We start from the raw sequence: 18,453 nt of genomic DNA, 5'->3' as shown, positions 1-18,453 counted from the left end.
TCAATATTTCTCATGACAGGTATTAAAACTATGACTATAAAAAAGAAAGCAATACTTTTGTTTATCAAAGAAATTGTGAAATGGCACAAAATACTCCCCCTCCCGAAAATTTAAAATTTATCAAGGAAATTAAAATCTCACAAAACCAATTATTTTTGTCCAAATAATGAGCAAAACAGTATATGATCAAAACAGATTTGACCCAAATAATATCTGATCAGAATAATATAGGGAAACTCTTGCTATTTAAATCTGAACAAACTACAGTAGTAATTTGTTTTTGCAGTTATGTCTGGACAGTGCAAAAGACACGTTTCTAAATAGCCTGGTGGCAGTTTTGTGACATGAGATCATGCCAATAAAAGAGTATTTAACAAAGATAAGAATTGTATTTCTAAAAAGTGAGATAGCCATCAGTGTGATTTCAGCAAGAACAACTCCTAAGTTCATATCAGTTTTACTATTGGAGTTTTGTTTGGTAGTAATAGATAACTTTTGATAGCTGAAAGTTCTTAGCACAGTTTAAAGTTATATATATCAAGTCAATTTGGCATTTGTTAATGGGCTTTAATTAGAACTCAATTTCAGTAAGCAAAAGATTGAGATTAAAATAAATTAAGTATAATAGAGATAAGGAATTATATTGGTCTCTCTGTGATTTATAAGGCAATAACTTGCTTCTTGATAGGTGAGCCAAAAGTACAAAGGTAGGCACACAGCAATGCCAATATTGTTGTACTAGAAATGCACTTAATAAGCTCTGCTGCCTTGGAAGGCTTTGTTTTGATTAACCACAGAAATCACACCCAAAATGTACCCCCCAGCCTCCAAAAATGTCTTCATGGGCCTGTTAAAGTCTGGGAGAAAAGCTCAGGGCAAGCAGAGACTGGAGGGAAGTGAAAGTGAGAAAGAGCCCAAGAGGAAACAGCTTGTGGCCTTCACCACAGTTGTTTAGAGCAGAAAGAAATATAGTGAAACAATCTGCACGTGGTGGGGAGCTGGTGACTGCAGAAATGTTGCCATAAGGGGTGAATAGAGACAGGAAACTGGGGAGAGAAATGTGAGATTTGGTTGGGGGAAGATTTATATTAGAAGGGTTTTGCAACAAGAAGAAACAATGAAATTATAAAATTAGAAAAATCGCCTAATCTACATCCTCTGCTGCTGATAATTACACATTGTAATTGTAAAATCAATGCTTTGATATTTTGCCATTTCAATGTAAAAAGGGGGGAAATCAAACAATTGGCAAGAACATTAATCTCCACATACTGTACTAAATTGCTTATTTGTCATTAGTGATGAAAACAACAAAAATTAGCTACCAAACACATTTAGGTTGATTTCAGAAGCTGTGGGATATCTGCAGCTCCTTGTTCTTCCATTCAGACAACTTTTAACAAGGTTTCCAATTATCTCATCATATCTGCACCTTAACCTACATGAACACTTGCCGTGGAGGCAAGTTTGCTTGCTTGCTCTATGGAAATCTTAATATCACTACAGATTAGACAACTCACGGGTCAAATAACTAAAACTGCAGCATTAAGATCAGCCATCAAACAGACAGGAGGTTTGGAGGAGAGGAATAATGTATAGTAAATGTGTCAGAAGAGTCTGTAGCACAAACTGAGTTTTGAATAAAATAACTGTTGTAGTTCTAAGAGATCAGTCAGTCTTAAGAAGTGATGTTAAACATTTTGGGAACAATGGTAATTCAGCTGAAAAAATCGGATTTTAGGGTAACCCCATATGAAATTGCATAATATATAATTGTGTAAAGATTTTCTTTATCCTTCATGGTCAATGGAGCCTAAGATTTACTCAGCAATCACATGCTTTATATTGAAATAATTCTCTTTCCAGAGGATTTTAAAATTAACAACATTGAACTCGGTTAAGTACCTTATCTAGAAACAAAAGCATGAAGTTAAAAATCTGCCTTAGTTTTAAGGAATCCTGCCATACTTTCATAGGTGGATTTGGGTCACATATGGGACAATATGGTAGAGTGAAAAGATATTTAGTCCAAAGATGTGCCACTCAATTGGAACAGCTGGCACACAAAGAAATACATCACATGACTATTCAGTGGTGACAATTTGTTAATTTACAGAACAGTCCAGTTTAAAATCACAAAATGAAAAGGATAATCCTCTGCTCTGAAGTGCTTTTCACTCCCAAAGTGCCAAATCCAGAACAGTGAGCAGAGATTTCTTTCCTTTTCCTCTCCCTACAGCTAAATGAGACAAGCATCCCTAGCAGGGTGTAACATTTACCAGGAAAGCTGCAGGTGATGTTTCAGCCCCTCCAGCTGTGCCCTGGCTGTGCCTGCCTCTGCCAGGCTCATAAGGAGCAAACAGCGGAGTTACACCGTGTTTCTCACTTCCCCCTTCGAGCCAGTGAAAGAGTTAATTTTAATACGAATGTGCAAGAATTAGAGTGTATGTGCTAGGGATTAAAGATCAGCTATTATAAATAGTCAATCTATAAGCCACCGGCCACCAGCTGGAGCTGCACTTTGACCTTATCTTTATATGTAACAGGAAAGAGCCGCTCTGAGCCCAGACGGGGGGACACGGGCGGCGGCAGGACAGAGCCAGGCACCCGGAGTTCAGCCCAGATGGATGCGCTGTACGGCAGGAATAAGGAAGAGCACCCAGAGCCCATCAAAGCTGAGGTGCAGGGTAAGTGAAAGGCAATCTGTTAAAAACGAGCCGCTATTTTGGTGTTTTCCGATCCGTAAAAAATGCGACTCTTCTTCACCAGAGCAGCACTGAAAAGGGAAACTCAGGAGAGAGGCACAAGGGAATTTTGTTTGAAGGACTGATCTCAGATAATATTTGTGACCCTGCTGGGGGATTTTCCTCACTCCGTGAGCATTTCTGTGTACTTTTCGAAAGTCTGTTTGAACAGGACTCACTGAAGGTGGTGGTGCGGGATAGATTTCCCTCGGCCCCCGCCTGCCCCGTGGCTGCGCTCACACTTTCGGTTTGTGCTGCCCGAGCCTCCCCTGCCCTGCCGGCCCTGGCCAGGGTCTCCCAGCCGGGCCCCGGGGAGGGTCTCCCAGCCGGGCTCTGGCCAGGGTCTCCCAGCCGGGCTCCGGGGAGGGTCTCCCAGCCGGGCCCCTGAGCAGCAAAGCACCAGCGCGGGACCCGCAGGGCAGCGTTACAAAGAGAGTTTGGAGCATAATCCAGACAAATTGCAGAGTATCCTGCGGCCCTCTGAGGATGACACTTTATTTTTCCCGATTTCTTTTACTTTACAGAAGACATTTTTCCCTACAGCTGCAGGAGAGGTTTGTTGATGGGAACCCCTACTTAGTAAATCTTGGCTTTGTTGCTGTTCAGTTTGGTGGCTGAATTGGAAAAGATTTTGTGTCAAGTTAGACAAAGTGCTTTGTTTTAATGCCTTTGAATTATTTTATGCTTTTATGGATTTATGCCTTTCAATTATTTTTTTTTCTCAAGATAATAACTTTTTATCAAAACATTTGAAGTTACTTGCAAACAAACAAGTTATCAGACCTGATCTGTATTATGCAATAATTTATTTGAACAAAGACTGTATATTTCAGAAGGTAAAGTTACACATACAAACATTCCTTCATTGCTAAAGAAAGTAAAAGACAGCCATGACCCTTTAAAATATTTTGACAGTCTTGAGCTCTGCCAGTATTTTGGCTCCTTGTTACTCAATATGTACACTGTAAATATCCATCACTCTTCTAACACCAGCTGCAATTTAACCCATGCTCTCCTACAGCCATGTAATTTTCTGAGATTCTCTTGTTACCATAGTTAATAAATGTCCAAATATTTGGGTATTTCATATATGTATCCCTAATGTGTCCTCACACATTACAGAAAAGAATGAGGTCCACATTTTTAAAGCTATATAAGCACTTTTGGATGCTGATTTGGTAGCCAGTTGTGAATTACAGGAATGCTTAATCCCCACTAAAATGAATTATCTGCAGACCTTACTCAGGAGTCTTATGCACAAAGAAGAAAGCCAAGCTTTTTATTTAATATCTGATATGCCTTTGTTCATCTCTTTAAACCTATTGACATTCTTTAATTGTTATTATTCTGTGAGTCAAGTGGTAGGTGATGCATTTCTTGCAGAGATTTGATGAGGAACATTTATGATTCAAATCTCAACAGCACTTATACATTTTCAGCACAATATTCCTATACTTTATTTGTGTACAAAACACTACATTATGACTAGTGTCAGAAGAGCACTTCCCAAATGACACTATATTATGCTGTGTAATCTAATTAATGAAATTTTTAGTGGAATTAACTTAGCCTGAAGTCTAAGATGATGTGCTGAAAGCCAGTGCAAGTCATATAACCTATAAAATACGTTAATTTCTGATAAGCTCTAGCTCTAGCTTTTTCTGGCACGAGTAGAAGGGTTTAAATGTATCACTGTAAAATATGAATTCAGGAAGGAAAGGTCCAATTTTATTTACTTCCAGATAATTAAAAAATTACATTCCAGCAATCTCATTTTCTTCTAGTAATTTCTGATAGCAATAGTCATGCAGAATGTCACTAGTGCCACATTTTTATGTAGGGGAAATTTTAGTTAACCCAAACTCCAATATAATTATATGGTACTGCAAATCTCAACACACCTACAGTCTGTCTGACTACATGAAGCCTCTGTCTTTAGGAAAACTGTGCTGGAACATTCTCCTTGCCCAAATGAATGGATCCTGGTAACTCCTTTGTGTTTGTAGGGCAGTTGCCCACTTGGCTGCAAGGGATACTGCTCCGGAATGGCCCAGGCATGCACACGATAGGGGACAGCAAGTACAACCACTGGTTTGATGGCATGGCTCTGCTGCACAGCTTTACATTTAAGAATGGTGAGTTGTTGCATATTGGATTGAAAGGAACTCAAAATTCCACATCTTGGTGACTTATGTTGCTGATTCTGTTCTGGGTGGGACTGGAGTGTTGTGGGCTTTGCAGTGATGTGTGATGGGGGAGCTGCTCTTCACACACCCCTTCACCCTGGAGCATCTCTGCAGGGCTGTTAGCAGGGAGATGTGACGCTGTCCTTCCTTCTGCAGAGCCAAAGTTCAGAGCTGCTGTCACCCCAGGATAGCACAAACCCAGCTCTGGGCACTCTGCAGGGCAGCCTTTCCTTCCACCCAGGGCAAGAGAATGGATCAGCCTCAAGTCCTGGAGTGCCAGAGGCCATTCTGCTGTGCATGAGCAGCCAGTGCCAGGGAGGAGCAGCTTCCCCCTTCTGGGATTTGGCTGCAGCTGTAACAGCTGCCAGGAGAGAGATTTGCCACTGTGTCACTTCACATGTCAAACCTCACTTAGGATATTTGACACCCTACAGTCCCTCCTCCTGCTTGCCATCCTTACAGAGAAAAAACAGGCAGCTATCTATCCTAAGCAATTTTCTTTTTTTTTCAGCTAAAACATTTTTAACCCATTCAGCTGTCACAATGTGAGACAGGATGGTTTACACCTGGATTCTTGTGGTGAAAAATATGTATCTATTTAAAAAATGGGATTTCCTCCTGTTGTCCTCTAATCCTAGTGTTTGCTTTTTAGTTCCCATTTCTGTGATTGGAAGCATTTAATGCCTATCCAAGATCTCTAGCCTGTCCAGCTCTACATCTTTAATAAAATAACCTATAAAGAAATAGTCAGTGTTTTTTATATTGCCAGTATATCTTGCTTACCTAAAGCAAACAGAGCTCAGTTAATTCAAGTATAGTGATTCACTAAACTGTTGATTCCTTCAGCAATCTGTTACTCCCATAACTAAATTTTGCCAATACATGAGATTTTTCACATCTCATAAATGGATTGTATAATTAATCATTTTTGCACACATTGTTTTATTTTCTGACCCAGTTTATCAAATCCCTCCTTTCCCCTCAAAAGTTCCCCAGTATCAGTAGTGGGAGTCAGGGAATCTTGGCAAATTGTTACCTATCTCAGCAGCCATAAAGCCTTTAAAACAGGGAGTTGGGGACATTGTTGGTTTGATTCCAAACTACTGTTGGCTAAAGGAGATCTTCTTGAGAAAGTCTGGCTCTACCTGTGCTAATTTTTTGAAGAACTAAATATAAAATGTGACTGAAACTTGTTTGTTCTTCCTCAGGTGAAGTTTACTACAGAAGTAAATATCTCCGAAGTGACACCTACAACTGCAACATAGAAGCAAACAGAATCGTGGTGTCTGAGTTTGGGACTATGGCTTATCCAGATCCATGCAAAAACATATTTGCCAAGTAAGCAATACTTTTCCCAACAAGATTCTTCTGTCTACTTCTCTCTTCAGCATGGATGTCTTTCTGTTTACCCTTGACACATATGTACAAATACAGCAGTTGATCTGTAAATTTACAATTGCTAAATATCGAAAAGGCCAAGAGATATGTACCGCCGATGGGTCAGTTGAAGGCAAATATTTAAAATTCATTTTATCACCCATACTTGCTTCTTTATTCAGCAACACCAGTAGATTATATAAAAACCAAACATTTTCTTTCTCCAGTGTTGGTGAAACATCTTGATACTCTGTAAGGGAAGAAGCAGAAAGAAAGAAAAAGATTTAGAGATGAGGAAGGTGTTAATACAAAGTTTATTCAACAGAAAAAAGAGAAGCATCACTAACTACAAAATGAGCAGAAAAACTTCTTGATTAAAGATGATTTAACAGAAAGGTGAGGTGTAGGCCATCATGCTGTCCTTGATCTTTTAAAATTGGCTGTAGGGATTCACTAACAAGTGCTAATAAGTCACTGTTCTCCCCTTGTCACTGAATTACCTGCAGTGACCTTGAACCTGATATTTGGTAAGGACACATATACAGTTATTGCAAAAGAACTGATATGTTGTAAATTGCTCCCCTGAAATGAGATTTTCTTCCCTCTTCCAATAGCAATAGAGTAACTCTGGTATTTTAAATGGTAACTTTGTCTTGGCTTCTATTGGCTATGATGAGATCATACACTGATAAAGAAAACTGTCAAGCCTGTATGAAGTTCAGTCTTCTTTGAAATCATAATTGTGATTTGGAATAACACTGGGAACAAAAATTTTCCACTGGGGAGCCTATGAATCCATCTATTTTATGAAGGTATACACTGAAAAACCTGGCAGCTTTTAGGCAGGAACTGGTAGACCAAATTTTCCCAAGACAGGCACAGGAGAGTGTGTAATTAGCCCATCCTGATGATCCAGTGCATGTCCTAGACAGCAGGAATGGGCATGGATGCCCACTGGTGTGTGGAAAAGCAGTTACTTGCATGTCCTGACCCCTCACCCAGGCTAAGGCCATTGCAGAAGTCCATCCTCTGCTTTGCCACCCTTCCCAGGGAGCTGCCAGGAGTGGACACAGCAGGGAGAGGCAGCCCCAGCTCTGTGGCACTGCAGGGTCACTTGTGCTCCATGTGGGGCAGAGGCAGCTCCAGCTTCCACAGCTCTAATGAAATTTCCCTCTGGACAGGGCATTCTCCTATTTGTCTCACACCATTCCTGAGTTCACAGACAACTGTCTGATCAACATTATGAAAGCTGGGGATGAGTTTTATGCTACTGGCGAGACTAACTTCATCAGGAAAATTAATGCTCAGACTCTGGAGACACTGGAGAAGGTACAAACCACCATCTGTCATTCTGGTTCCTTGTCTGCTGATGAATACATTTCAGGCTGACTCATAAGGATTCTTTAACGTGTTCAGGGCACAAAATATTTTCTTCTACTGTTGCTTTATTTTTGAAATTGTGGTAAACTGAAATAGTGAAGACACCAAAAGATAAAATATATCTTTTAAGAACTCCTGAGTTCAAATTTAAATCCTATTTAGTTTGGGAAAAGCTGGGCTTTGAGCAATTTCACTTGTACATAATCTAGGAAAGTTGCAGGAATAATAGCACAGTTACATGATTATTTTGGGTGATTGCCATTATTATGTGTCTGTAGTTATAAAATTATTTACATAATTTAAAAATCAGTAGGACATTTATATGACTACTTTCCAAGGACCTTATGTAAGATATTATTTAATTATTAAAACGAGAACTTCAGATATTTAAATATATGAATTTTTTCCAAGCTCACCCTAAACTACAATTTCCAAACTAGATAAAATAGAAATTTTTTCGCTCCAGAAGATTGCCAGACAGACTTGTGAAATAAAGTGCTTTCAGGGTGAAATGGGCATTTGTAGTACTTGCTTAGCTAATCCTCCCTGATGTTATGTGACTCCAAGGGGGAGGTGACTGTAGCTCAGATTCTGTAACTTGTTTTAGCCTTGAATAAGGAAATCATTTGAATATCTACACAAGTAATTTGGCTTAATTATTTAAATTTCAAAGTCATTTGTAAATGGGATGCCAGTACAAGACTGCCAGGGATAAAAATCTGGTGTTTTTGTGGTGTTAGCTGAGATCCCTCTCAAATCTTTTACTGTATCATTTTCCAGGTTGACTACAACAAATATGTAGCTGTAAATTTGGCAACTTCTCATCCACACTATGACAGTGCTGGAAATGTTCTCAACATGGGCACTTCAATAGTTGATAAAGGGAAGACAAAATACCTTCTATTTAAGATTCCTTCCTCTGTACCAGGTAAGATATATCTGTTATTGGTATTTTCTAGAAACTTGTTATTGGTAATTTTCTAGAAACCCTTCTTCATAGGGCAAGGGTGGTGATACAGCTGTTCTAGTAACCAATTCTGTTAATTTTCTTAATTTCAACTTATTGTGAACTACATATTAACTGTTTAGCTGTTTGTGCATGTGCTGTTACAAAGGCTGTTCTGGAGTACTGTTTACAGGGTGTTTCAGTAGGAAGAACCTCATTTTTAGATGAAGATTCTAAACCAATCTTCTCTATAGGCCAGTACATGTAATTTGAAGTTGTAAATTTTAATTTCTTGGTAAATGAAAATTCTCATCAAATGCTGATACTGTGATTATAGGGAAGTGTGATACCAAATAAAACCTAATATAGAGTAAATTCCTGTCTAACCAGGCCAATACTGGCCCTTACTGAAAGGCTGTCTATTTTTCATGGAGCAAATCCATCGCTTTTTTTTCCTTCAAGATCTTTTTTTGGTGTGTGTTGTTGAAAATCAGCTGCTATTATGTTGCCTGTCCCTTCTTGAACAATCAAAAGGCTTTCCACAGCTGAAAGACCCATTTGCAATTTCTACCTGGGGCTCAAATTTAGGAACATCTTAGAAGTTAAAAATCACAGGGGCATTTGAACCCCTTTTTAAAGCTGCTGATTTAATTAAACATATTTCTCCTCCATACAAACAGCAGTCAGTGGAATCAAATCCCTTGGGATTTGATAACAAGGGGGCTGTGCCTGGATGGATCCAGCAGTGTGATTTCACTGTGCTGCTTCCTGCATGCAAAGTTCTGTGTTAATTATACAGGAGTAAACAAACACATTCTTAACAGGAAAATGCAAATAAAACTGAGAGGAACCAGTTCTTCCCTGCCTGGGAGAAACCCAAGCACGAGTTTGGAATGGAATTTATTAGAAATATAATTTTAATTTTTATCATTCATCTTCAGAACAGGAAAAGAAGAAGTCTTGTTTCAAGCATCTGGAAGTGGTTTGCTCCATCCCTTCTCGCTCTCTGCTCCACCCCAGCTACTACCACAGCTTTGGAATCACAGAGAATTACATTATCTTCATAGAGCAGCCCTTCAGACTGGATATTGTCAAAATGGCAACTGCTTACATCCGAGGTGTGAGCTGGGCTTCCTGCCTTGCCTATAATAAGGATGATAAGGTATTTTCCTACTGCTGAGCAATGGAGTCAGGCAGGCCACTGACCTCTTCCACACTGTTCTGCTTTTCATCTGGTTCATTAATTTCAGTAGTCACTCTTTTTTTTTTTTTTTTTTTATCCTCCAAAATTTGACTTTCACTTTGCAGTTTTTTTAGAAGCTGTGTGTTTTGGAATACTGTTCCTCATATCCAGAAATTTCTCAAATAAATATCTGGTGCTGAAGCTCGAGAGAGAGAGAACAGTTTGGCATTGCTAGAAATACTGTGTGCTAGCAGAGAAATTCCAATCTGCTCTAGCATCCAAGACAGATCCAGTTTCTCCTGGTCCAAACAAAATTCTATCTGTGGTGGGTGAGATCTGCTCCAGGTGCAGTGCATGTGCTGGAGAGGTCAGCTGAAAAAGCCTGCACTGAACAAAAGAAGAGTTTTCCACTGTGGAAACTGAAGGGAAAACTGTTTTCTGAGAATCTTATTTCTGTGTGCTCTGGGCATCAACACATGGGGCTTGCTGAGGTACAGAGAACCAGCACCACAGGAAACTCTTGACCAAGGCAGATTAATTTAACTTAAAAATAGAGCAGGGGATTTTCCAGGTTTTTCTGGAAAACTTCAATCCTCAGCCTAGCCCAAACAGTAATTTGCAACAGTAAAATGAGCTTAAAGCTGTTCCACACTCATTTTACTGCTGTGTTTTCTTCAGGTTGGATCTCCTTGATTCCTAGAGCAAACACTGAGTTCTTAATACCCTTCAGTACAAATACACAGTGATTAGAATATTGATGGTTACCTTTAGAAAGCAGTTTTCTAAATAACTATTTGCTGATTCTGAATGCTTTCAAATAATGTTTTCTCTCTTTCAGACTTGGTTTCACTTTATAGACAGGAAGACTAAAAAAGAAGTGTCCACCAAGTTTTACACTGATGCTATGGTGTTTTTTCACCATATAAATGCTTATGAAGAAGATGGCCACATTGTTTTTGATATTATTGCCTATACAGACAATAGCTTATATGACATGTTTTATTTAAAAAACTTGGATAAAGACTTTGAAGAGAATGCAAAACTTACCTCCATACCAACCTGCAAAAGATTTGTGGTTCCTCTGCAGCATGACAAGGTAGAAAGAAAATTACTTTTACTGTTCTTTGATGAGTAATTTAAAATACATTATATGTGAATAATGAGTGTATTATTAGTTGCTAGCCCTTATGTGCAAATTTCTGATTCTGTGATATCCAAAGTGTGCAGGAGGTTTGGTTTCTGTATGTCCTGTGGGAAATGGCAGTGGGCAGCTGGACATGGTTGTGTGGATCCTGGTTCTGATCACCACTCCGGAGAACAGGGCTGTGAACAACATGTCATTTCCTTCCCAATGAGATTATTTGTTAAATGCCATCAAATATAAGCAGATATACCCTCTTGGCTGTTAACTGCAAGGGCATGCATGAGGTTTTGCACAATCTGTTTCTTACACTTCACTGGAAGCCCACATACAAAACATGCATGCTCCCAGCTGGTGCAATGGTACAATTAAAACAAGATTTCATTTAAACGTGAAATATAGCAGGAAGAGAAAAGATTTTATCTTTCAGTTTAATTTAAAGCATCATTTTACATCATTGTTTGCAGGGAAGATTTTATACTGCCCAGCAACTTGGGCAAGTTTCTGCCTGATACTTTTGGAATGGATAGTACTTTTTCTTTCTACATCCTAGAACCTTGCTGCTCTGTTCTTGTCTCAGAAACAGCTCTGCAGCAATGACAAAGGATGTGTTGGATCACACTGTTCTGCAATCTTAGGAATTCAGCAGTAGAATGTTATAGAATATATCACACCTATTTGTCAAATTTTCACTGGAAGTCACCAAGGTTAGGTTTTTTCACTTGGTTTTTAGCAGATGCAAAAACCTAACCTTGGTGACTTTCAGTGAAAATTTGACACCTTGTTCCATGAAACCCATTTTCATTCATTAAATTCTCAAATGTATGGTACATCTGGACCATAGCCATGTGTATCTAAACATTTCTAAGGACTCAGTGTGATTCAAAATAATGATTCTGGGTTATATTAAAAAACTGAGTGCAACAAATCTCTAATGAAAACCTCAGAATTTAAAATGCCGTAAGAAGGATCTTCTTGAAGCTCATTTGTTTAATCCCCAAATGTTAATAGTAATATGAAACCTGATGAAAAATATAACTTAGAAGCATATTTTTAGAGATCCATGACTTTTCCAGCATTTGTCTCTTTCAGGATGCTGTAGTGGATTCTAATTTAGTCACACTTCCCTGTACTGCAACTGCTGTAAAGGAGAAAGATGGAAGCATCTATTGCCAACCTGAAATACTATGTGAAGGTGAGACATCCTTTAAATATCTGATACTACATCAGTTTTGTGTTAAAACAGGATTCCAAGTCTGATCTCACAACTATTAATATGGCTTGCAAATCTGTTTGTTAAAAGAGTAATTTCAGTTAGATGTCTGTTATAAGTAGTACTTCAAGTTAAGCTGCATTCTAAACTCTATTCTCTCAAATCTATATAGAGATTGCCTTTGAAAGAGGATTTTTAACCTTTTATCAGGGGGTAATAACAGGAATATGTAAATACATAATTGCCTAAGGTGAAAAACATTTCTTGGAATGGTTGCCTCCAATTCTATCCCAGTTGTTAATGTCATGTGTTTATAAAGAATACATGACAATTCCCAAAGCAGGAAAACCCTCATAAATTCCCATCTAATGAATCCCTAAGAATGAAAAATTATTGCCTTTTGAACTAACAGCCCTGGCTTACTTATGTTCAGATTCTTAGAAATTCAGACATTCAAAGTCTATACAACACCTTTATTAAGTAGTTTCAAGGTTTTTCCAGAGTGAAACTTCCTGAAGATTGTTGTGTCTATATAGATGCACTTTCGAGGTTTTCTCTTGTCTTGTTCCTAAGCCTTGATCTTCATTTTATGCAGGGATAGAGCTGCCTCGCATCAACTATGACTATAATGGCAAAAAATACAAATATGTCTTTGCAACAGAAGTCCAGTGGAGTCCAGTTCCTACAAAGGTATAATTAACATTTATGAAGTCAGTATTTTCCCATTGCTGGGTCATTCACATGCAAAGAAACATGAAATGCTTAAATTCTCACAGTTCATGCTGTACCATTTTCTTACTTCAGCTGTATATTCCTTGAAAGTCTCTTGAATAGTTCCTGAGACCCTCACTTTTCTGCTAAATTGGGCTGAACCTTCTGTGATGTGCCAGGAACTACAAAGGAAAGAGCAGGAAAAAGAAGTATTATTCAATACTACTATATTTAATACTTTTCCCTTTAGGAACCCTAACACAAAAACAAGATATTGCAAAACTACCTAATACATTTTAAATATTAAAACAATATCTAATTTTGGGGAGGCTTTCTATTTTGCTGGCTAGTTCTCTATTAGAGGTAGCAAAGGCTTTGTTTCCATGTGCATGATGCAACGAGACAGCCTGGAGTACAAATAGATTAAAAGGAAAAGTATTTAGATTTAAATGTATGAGTATTACACAGACAAACTCACTCTTTACAATTCTTGTTCTGTGACTCCAAGGCAGCATCAATTGAAGTCACTGTTGGTTCTTGCATATAATTACCACAACTGATTACAAAATAAAGCTGGATTACTGCATGATGCAAGAAAATTTATTGCAGCACATCTGACAATAACTCAAACAAACCTGCAAGTTCATGATTTACAGTGTAGATAATCTCTGCTTGACTCAAATATAATAAAAATGCTGGTAGGAGGATCTTTTTTTTCACATTAGTTGCAGTTTAATGGGTGCAAGCACAACACCCTAATCCTTAGGTAAAGTCTGTCAGTGAAAGTGCTGTCATCTTAGCTAGAATTAGAACTTCTAATTGTTCCTCCAGTGAATTGAATAGTTTCACTTTTGTGTAAACGTATTTTTTGGCTAAAGATCAAAATGGAAAAGAATAGAACTGCATCTCTATGGGTAGAGAAAAGGCCTTAATGGAATTGAACTGAAAATGCCAGACATCCCCTCTGGCCACTCAGTGGGATAAAAATCCACACTCTGTTCCTTCAGTAAACAGCAGTGTCTGCCCCACTTTAATCTTTACACCTCACTAGGAACAGCCTGCCTTCTGGCATATCTACCCTACTGCACAATGCAAGACCTTGAGGAATATGGAAGTAGCAATAAAAGAAAAATAACTCACAGGATTAAAATATGGCAAATTTAAATCCTGATTCCTGCTTTACTGCAGAATCTCAGTGAACTGGAACAAGTCACTTAAATATTCTTTGTCTTGGATTCTCTGCAGTGAGGGGCATTAATTACAGTGAAGGGTCTCTTGTGACCTGTTGGCATTTGTGAATTCTTAAATGCCTGTAAATGAAAGGTGTAATTTTGATCTAATAAATGAAATTAAAAGATCATTGTGTTATTATGCAGTCATAAAATGTGACTCCAAAACTGAACATTTCCAGGTGTTTTCTTGTGATGATACCTGCCTTAAATCTAAGCATTGGTCCCCCCTGCCAGCAGTCTGTTCATGTTACATCTTTGGAAAAAGCCACTGTCAAGGTCACTGACATTTTTCTTTTCTTGTCACAATCATTTAGATTGCAAAATTTAATACCCAGACAAAGGAAATGCTCCACTGGGGGCAGGACGACTGCTGGCCATCCGAGCCCGTTTTTGTTCCCAGCCCTGATGCAAAAGAAGAGGATGATGGTAAAATAATGAGAATGTTCTGAGGTTACATGGGTTTTGTATTAAATCTTACAAGTTTCAGTATTCTTAGTCAGGAAAGTTGGGTTGATGCTTCCACTTTGAGATGGGGTTATCTTTTCTGCTTAGTGAAATTTTGTATGTTTCTAATTCTTCATTTGTATGTCATAGGTGTTGTTCTGACCTGTGTTGTGAATACTGATCCAAAGGATCCACCCTTCCTACTTGTTTTGGATGCCAAAACATTCACAGAGCTGGGTCGAGCCACAGTAAATGTGGAAATGCACATGGACCTGCACGGAATGTTTATACCACAGCAAGATGGGAAAACTGGGACTGAGTAAAATCTGTTTGTTGTATTGCACAGACTGGCATAACCTTCCACTGAGTGTGGGATAATATCCTTCAGGAACAGCTTCTCTTATTATAAGAAATGATTAATTATAACCTCCTCAATATCTTCATATAATCTCTAAGAAGAGAAAGAAATGACATTATTACAAATTGTTATGTGCACAACTGGTATATCACTATTTCAAATGAAGAATTATCAATATGAAGTGCTAATGTTGAATACAGCTTGAGGGGCTGTATGAGACAAAGGTAACAAGAAATGTTTTGTTTGAGTAGAACAAAGCTTTCTGAGCAAATGAAGTACTTTATTCATGAGGTGACACATGGCATGAGTCACACGTGTCTGCAGGTCATGTAACTTCCCTGGGCTGTTGCAAGACTGCAGCTGACAATGAAAGTTGTCTCCTGCCAGAAAACCTCACGTTAAACTATCTACCATGATATCAATACTTCATGGCAATGTATTCTCTTGGTGCTTGATTTCTTAAACTCTACCATAACCAAAGTATTATGCTGAGGTGCTACATTTTTCTTATCCAGAACCTACCCCCTCAGCTTTTCTAATAATTTCATGGTGTATTTTTCACTTTTATGTTGACAAAACCAAGTAACTTTATTGAAATAGAGTACATGGTTATATGTAGCATTCAATTATACTTTAGTGACATTCAATCTTAAGCAGTTTGTATTTAAATCAGTTTTCCTTGGGCAGAATATCTGTCATGACATTTCATGTAATTACATGATTACATTCAAATGTTTACATCTTCCATAAAATGGAAATAAACATTTCAGTAAGGTATATCTGCAGAAATAGTCACTTTGAGTGTTTACAAGGCACATTACCATTAATATTTAATAGAACTTTTATCTTCTAAAGAAGAAATTTAATTCAATTTTTGTAAATAATGTTAAACCAGTACTGGAAGAGGAGACTGACTTGTGATATGGCAAAAGACATCAACTCTGGGGTTGTTTCTTTTCATATGAAAAGGTTTGGATTTAATAAATGCCCACAAATACATTTCTAGAATTATAAGGTAGCAATGAATCAAAAGTCTAACCATTGTTATAGATTTCCTTCTAAAAGTTTGTCTCCAGAATTTCTTCAGTAGTACTCACAGGGTTGTTTTTGGGATGATTATGGGTTTGGATACAGGAGCTGACTTCTGAGGAGATAATTTTTACTGTAGAGATGACAGGATAGGGGACAACACACTCATCATAAAAACAACCTGTAGTCTAAGAAAGCAAACATGTTGTTTACATTCACATAGAAATAATGCAGAAAATAAGTGATAAGAACTTGTCTTGGGCATGATTTCTTAAATGAGATATTCCATATTCCCTTGGTCAGTGCACAAGATTTGATTAGCATTAAGTCTGTAGCTAACCTGAGGAGAAAAACTAATGTGAACCTGCATTTTCAGTATCCTCCTGCAGAGACAATAGGAATAAAACCATACAGCTAATCACAAATTTGTTCAAGAATGTTTTTAGTGGTTGCAATACCAATCTGATGAAACATTTACCCTGAATAGGGTAACACACTATCATTTCCAGCTGACAGAAGCAAGGGGAAATGCAGATATGCTTTGCCAAGTGGCTGCAAGGCTCGTAGGTTTTTTTTGATGTGGTAACATGGCACGTGGTAATGAGTGTCATTTGGTTTGCTTCTGACACTCTTTGCTGTGATTGAAATCTTGAGGGCTAGAAAGGTTTGATTCTTCTTTTGCACCAATTTAAGTCATAAATTAGCCCAACAAAATTAATGGAATTATTATAATATTGGCTTAACACAAATCTAGATGGAGTGACTGCAAATAAAAAAAAGTAAAGATAAGTATCTCCATTAAAAGAAAAATACATAGTTGAGTGAGAGAATCAGGCCACGGGTATGCATACATATAATTAATTACCTCAGAGATGCTACAAATGGACCTTGATAGAGTGGTTTGGTTTGTTGTTTTGGTTTGGGGTTTGGGGGTTTTTTTGTTAATTCTTTCATTAAATTGAACAAATAACAAGGTATAACAATGAATTTGTTCTCTGGAACTGGATATTATCTGTTACACCTTGTCCCATTGCCCCACATAGGCAGCAGGAGGAAGCAGAAACAGTGTTTACAAGGACGCTTTAAAAAACCAGAAATGCAACAAGGTTTTCCTCTGTAACAATCTGTGCAGGTGGCAGGGAAACACACCGGTGCCTTTCTTTCCAAATAACCAGGCCACTCAATGACAGCTTTTGCAATAATTTAAACCACTGCTCCCTTGGGTCTGCAATTACCTGGGTGTTAATGACAAGCAAAATACATCTTTCCCCTGCAGCCAAGGAGCAGTGTGCTCTCTGCCTTCATTACCCGCAAAGAGAGCTGAGAATGTGTCCTTGCATCCTCAAGCTACCCCTGACATCCTGGATAATAATACCCAAGCAACAAAGAAGTGGCCTTCTAATATTTGTGAATGGATATGTACAACAACAAGTGTTGCAGAGCCACTGGTGTTTCATGCACATTGCTGTGGGTTTAGACCTTCTGTCCCACATCCTCTGCTTCTGAAACTCCTGCTCAGAGCTGCTCAACAAACCTGCAGCAAGCTGCTCCTCCCTGAGACCCCTCTCCAGTCAGGGAGCACTTCAGCAAGGGCTCAGCTGTAAAGCCTGGCTCCACCAGGGCTGAGCACACGCTGGGTGTGACACCATGGGTGCAGGGTTTGGACTGCTGTTTGGGTGATGTGTGAGGGTGTCCCATCTGCAGAACAAACCAGCATTGTGTCCAGCTTGGAAAGAACAAGGCTGCCTTTGTGAAGGCATTAACTTCTCTTTCCTACAGGGTCGCTTCCAGATACCCTAATTCATTTTCCAAGTGGAAAAATGATTTGGAGACACTATCAAATTGAATGAATGACAGAATTTTATTAAATTCTACTAAAATGCAAATAATAGAAGTAATAAAAGCATGTGACCCACCACAGCTTAACTAGATCAGACCCTCTGAAAATGTGATTTTGCAAGTGAAAGGATGGGCAGCATGACATCCATTTGGGTGTTCCAGAGGCTGGGAGATCCCAGTGCTGCTGTGCCTGTCAGCACAGGGAGCACAGTGAGCTGCTGTGCTGGTGCCTCAGCTCAGTGTCTGTTTTAGAGCACATCACAGTTTGTGAAACACTTTCACTCAGTGCAAATCGTTTCACTGCTTTAATGTTGGATGCTGTTAAGAAAGCAGATGGAATCAAGTAATCTCTTAACATGCAATTAAGCACGATAATAAATGGCCTAAATTTTACCATGTGAACTGTCCTAAAGATCACATTTTGCTGGAAAGGTCACATTTCCAGTGGGCAGCACTGGAAAGGGGCAGTGCCACAATGAGTTTGTGTTTAATTCTCATTCTCTTACTTTTCCTTGTGCCTAAATCCGTAACATTGATCTCCAGCTCATGCAAGGGAACAAATAAATAAATAAAAGGCCGGTTTTATAGGAACACAGAATTAGATTAGAGAAGACCTCCGTGGTCATCGAGTCCAAGCTATGACCAAAGACCGGCGTGTAACCCAGACCAT

General features: G+C 38.6%; 1 protein-coding gene across 1 annotated transcript; it reads left to right on the top strand.

The window, feature by feature from the left end:
• The first annotated feature begins 2,572 nt into the window (after positions 1-2,572).
• On the top strand, positions 2,573-15,692 carry BCO1 (beta-carotene oxygenase 1). The gene is made up of 11 exons (XM_079315857.1): positions 2,573-2,687; positions 4,751-4,879; positions 6,139-6,268; positions 7,489-7,636; positions 8,468-8,615; positions 9,575-9,795; positions 10,655-10,912; positions 12,050-12,152; positions 12,766-12,860; positions 14,428-14,539; positions 14,708-15,692. Exons 1-11 carry the CDS (start codon positions 2,624-2,626, stop codon positions 14,878-14,880), a joined length of 1,581 nt encoding a protein of 526 aa, XP_079171983.1. The 5' UTR covers positions 2,573-2,623; the 3' UTR covers positions 14,881-15,692.
• The last annotated feature ends 2,761 nt before the right edge of the window (positions 15,693-18,453 follow it).

Source organism: Erithacus rubecula, assembly GCF_903797595.1.
Source record: "Erithacus rubecula genome assembly, chromosome: 12".
Taxonomy (NCBI): domain Eukaryota; kingdom Metazoa; phylum Chordata; class Aves; order Passeriformes; family Muscicapidae; genus Erithacus; species Erithacus rubecula.
The sequence above is the reverse complement of the archived record's forward strand: the minus strand, read 5'-3'. Positions and strand labels throughout refer to the sequence as shown.